Source organism: Triticum dicoccoides, chromosome 1A, assembly GCF_002162155.2.
Source record: "Triticum dicoccoides isolate Atlit2015 ecotype Zavitan chromosome 1A, WEW_v2.0, whole genome shotgun sequence".
Lineage (NCBI taxonomy): Eukaryota > Viridiplantae > Streptophyta > Magnoliopsida > Poales > Poaceae > Triticum > Triticum dicoccoides.
The window spans coordinates 160,245,574-160,250,223 of record NC_041380.1 but is presented as its reverse complement, the minus strand read 5'-3'; the positions used below and the strand labels follow the sequence as shown (position 1 = coordinate 160,250,223).

Sequence of the window (4,650 nt, the reverse complement as noted above, 5' to 3'; positions counted from 1 at the left end):
GTTGGTGGTAAGCAGTATGACTATTATCGCCCACAACTCTTTGTGTTCTACTCGTGCATATCATCTACGCATAGACCTGGCTCTGATGCCACTATTGAGAACGTAGCATGCAACTTCAAAAAAATTCCTATGATCACGCAAGATCTATCTAGGAGATGCATAGCAACGAGAGGGGGAGAGTGTGTCCACGTACCCTCGTAGACCGAAAGCGGAAGCGTTAGGTTAACGCAGTTGATGTAGTCGAACGTCTTCACGATCCAACCGATCCAAGTACCGAACGTACGGCACCTCCGTGTTCAGCACATGTTCAACTCGACGACATCCCTCGAACTCTTGATCCAGCAGAGGGTCGAGGGAGAGTTCCGTCAGCATGACGGTGTGGTGACGGTGATGGTGATGTGATCCGCGCAGGGCTTCGCCTAAGCACTACGGCGCTATAACCGGAGGAGTAAACTATGGAGTGGGGCACCGCACACGGCTAAGAGAACTATTGGTGTGACTTTGGGGTGCCCTCGCCCCCGTATATAAAGGAGAGGGGGAGGAGGTGGCCGGCGAGGAGGAGGCGCGCCAAGGGGGGGGGGGTCCTACTAGGACTCCACTCCTAGTAGGATTCGCCCCCCTTCCTTCCAACGAAGAGGGGGAAAGGGGAAAGAGGGGAGAGGGAGAAGGAAAGGGGGGGCCACGCCCCCACCCCTTGTCCAATTCGGATTGGGCAGGAGGGAGGCGCGCGTCACCTCTTGTGGCTTGCCTCCCTCTCTCCACTATGGTGCATGAGGCCCATTAACTTTCCCGGGGGGTTCCGGTAACCTCTTGGTACTCCAAAAAATCCCTGAACCTCTTCAGAACCATTCCGGTGTCCGTATGTAACCTTCCAAGATATCAATCTTTACCTCTCGACCATTTCGAGACTCCTCGTCATGTCCGTGATATCATCCGGGACTCCGAACAAACTTCAGTCACCAAAACACATAACTCATAATACAAATCGTCATCGAACTTTAAGTGTGTGAACTTAGACATGACCGAGACACGTCTCCGGTCAATAACCAATAGCGGAACCTGGATGCTCATATTGGCTCCTACATATTCTACTAAGATCTTTATCGGTGAAACCGCATAACAACATACGTCATTCCCTTTGTCATCGGTATATTACTTGCCCGAGATTCGATTGTCGGTATCATTATACCTAGTTCAATCCCGTTATCGGCAAGTATTTTTACTCGTTCTGCAATACATCATCCCGCAACTAACTCATTAGTCACATTGCTTGCAAGGCTTATAGTGATGTGCATTACCGAGAGGGCCCAGAGATACCTCTCCGATACTCGGAATGGCAAATCCTAATCTTGATCTATGCCAACCCAACAAACTCCTTCGGAGACACATGTAGAGCATCTTTATAATCACCCAGTTATGTTGTGACGTTTGATAGCACACAAGGTGTTCCTCCGGTATTCGGGAGTTGCATAATCTCATAGTCAAAGGAATATGTATAATTCATGAAGAAAGCAATAGCAATAAAACTAAACGATCATTATGCTAAGCTAACGGATGAGTCTTGTCCATCACATCATTCTCTGATGATGTGATCCCGTTCATCAAATGACAACACATGTCGATGGTAATGAAACTTAACCATCTTTGATTAACGAGCTAGTCAAGTAGAGGCATACTAGGGACACTCTGTTTTGTCTATGTATTCACACATGTACTAAGTTTTCGGTTAATACAATTCTAGCATGGATAATAAATATTTATCATGATATAAGGAAATATAAATAACAACTTTATTATTGCCTCTAGGGCATATTTCCTTCACTCGGTTTGTTAGAGTAGAAGTCTTGTTGCTCAGTTCGTTTGGTTTGGTGTTACCTTGGTCAACATGCGGTCATGTGATGTTCCTTAACGGGCTATCCCAACAAAGGATGAATGTAAAACAACACAACATTACTATAGTCATTGGCATAGTTTTTGCAGATAATTCCGAGAAAATCTCAAATAGTTTATGTGTCCTTTTGATTGGATTTTTTGGGAATTCATAAAACAAAAATTATGAAACATGATGCTCATATCTTGCTTAACTTTCTGCTTGTAGTCGGTCTTTGCGCCAAGGCAACATGTCATCTAGATGTGATAAAATGATGTATATGTGTTGAACCATTTGTCACTACTAGAGTAGTTAATGATACGATGTAAACATATACCCATTATTAGATACTAGATGATACCCCGCACATGCATGATGTTGGAATATGAATATTTGATTATGATATTTATGGAATATAAGTAGGGTAATAGATTTCACATGCATGATTACATGTTCTGGTCAATCTTTTCTCATGTAAGTTATCATATTGAGGTGATCTTTTCATGCATGATTGGATATTGGGATAGATGCATTTAGTGGGGACTACTCTTTTGTACATAGCATTCTTCGTTGTATGAGACCAACCAATGGTTACCTCTTGCTTGCGAGAGATCCACAAGTGTCACTTTATGGAGTGTCAAGTGGTGCGTTCAGCCACTGACATGTGCCGCGTTGGGCGCGTCCTCTGAATTTTGTTTTTTTATGCGTTTTCGGGTTTTAGATGTTCCTTTCAGTTTTGTCAGCTTTTTGGTTTTTGTCTGATTTTCCCTAGGTTTTGAAAAAAGAGAATTTTTATCCGGAGCACATATGTACTTCTCGAAAAAAGAACGTGCTTCGAGAACCATGATTTTGTTTCTCATGGAAGCACATACTGTTCTTCCGTAATTCCACAAGGAGCAAATCTATACTTTTACTCAAAAGGCAAAAGGTACATGTGTGCTTCTACGAGAAACATAACCCCTGCTTCCCTAAAAGAAGAAAAAGCAAAGCTTGTGCTTCCCCCAAAAATGTGAAAACCGCACCCGTTCTTTCGGGCTCCGGTTTTTATTCTTTCGATTTTTTTGAGCATTCATTTTTTGGTTGCCCCTTTTCAGATTCAAATGGTCGAATCTACGAGGACAAAAAACTCTCTACCCGTATGACACCGGCAAAAGAATAGGAGTAAATTTATATTCACTTGAAATACGATGATACGATGACGAAGAACATAGGCCTTTTAAAAATATGAAACCCTCGGAAGCACGCCTAACCTGAGACGAAATATGAACATTCGTAATCGGCACAAGCACAATAACTCGTATTCTGTGACCCGGCGACCCAACAGCCCATCGTTCTGAAGGCCGATGAGATGAGCCCAGTCCACACAGGAATGCTGACATGGATGATGAATGGATCGCCGCCGAACCGCCTAACCTCACTATGTCGACATCGTTTCCCACTCCCCCACGACTCCGTCCCAAAGCACCAACCCACGACCAGCTCCAACCTCCGCCATCTCATGAGTCAGACTGACAACTGGGCCCAAACTGGGAGTATGCCCCGCATGCAAGTCTCTCGACTTGATCACCATCGCGTGTGGCAAGCAGCAGCCCATCCCTGCCGAAGTGCCCCTTGGAGAACAACGTAACAACTCCACGCTCGCGGAGCACGATCTCGACCGTCCAAAGCACGAATCGACGTTCAGCAGAGCAAGGAGTTCGTGCATCCAGTCCACGCCCTCGCGCTTTTCCCCACCGGAGGCCCGCGACCCCACCGGCAGAGCCGTCTGGCCCGCAGCTCAGCGAAACGCGACCTTCCAACACCAGGTGGAATCGCCACCGTCCACATTCTGGATCGTTGGCGTTGACGGATCACGTCCGCTCTAGTACCCCGGCTGTTCGGTGCAGTGCCACCATGACGACACTCCCTCCCCTCTTTCTCTCTCTCGTACCCTGCGCGCTTTTACGTGCGAAGATAGCAAGGCATCCACCGCATCAAAAGAAAGGCCAGGCGAAGAGGTTAACGAATCCGTCTTTTCCGAGATTTTTGTCCTCGAGGAATTTAGCACCGCTCGGGATTCTCGGGCCATGATGATCGGTGTCGCAGGCTTCCGCCGGCACATCGGCCAGCTCTTGAGTAGAAGCAACGGTAAATCAGTTTGCTTTTCGAGGTTTCTTTGAAGCACATACTGTGTTCGCTTTGTGGTTGATCCGATCGATGTCAATGGTGGCTCAGGGTTTATTGCGGCGTCCCTGTCCGCGGCGAGCTGCGCCGACGAGGCGGAGAAGGCCGAGGGGGCGGGGTGCCGGGACGACGCGGCGGCGCTGAGGCTCAAATGGATTGCCATGGCGGCGATACTGGTGTCCGGGGTGATGGGCGTGGGCCTGCCGCTCGCGGGGCGGAAGCGGCGGACGGTGCAGACCGGCAGCGCTGTCTTCGTGGCCGCCAAGGCTTTCGCGGCCGGCGTGATCCTGGCCACGGGGTTCGGTCACATGCTGCACGACGCCGAGCACGCGCTCTCCAATCCCTGCCTCCCGGCCGCGCCCTGGCGGCGGTTCCCGTTCCCGGGGTTCGTCGCCATGCTCGCTGCTCTTGCCACGCTGGTGCTCGACGTCCTGGTCACCAGGTTCTACGAGACCAAGCACCGCGCGGAGGTAGCTCGGCTCAAGGCTGACGCCGCTGCCGCACTCGCCGCCGCGTCCACCTCCGCCAGCGACGAAGACATCACTGTGGTCACCGTCGTCGAGAGTGAGCACAAGGTCCCGCTCTTGCAAGCCCACTCCCATTCCCACGCGCAGTCG

General features: G+C 49.2%; 1 protein-coding gene across 1 annotated transcript in view; it reads left to right on the top strand.

The window, feature by feature from the left end:
• The first annotated feature begins 3,755 nt into the window (after window positions 1–3,755).
• The window catches only part of LOC119352405 (zinc transporter 7-like), a 3,684-nt gene continuing 2,789 nt past the window's right edge, over window positions 3,756–4,650 (top strand). The window contains exons 1-2 of the mRNA XM_037619056.1: window positions 3,756–3,997; window positions 4,085–4,648. Of these exons, the coding sequence (XP_037474953.1) occupies window positions 3,937–3,997; window positions 4,085–4,648 (625 nt within the window). The 5' untranslated portion in view covers window positions 3,756–3,936. The remainder of the gene's footprint in view (window positions 3,998–4,084; window positions 4,649–4,650) is intronic.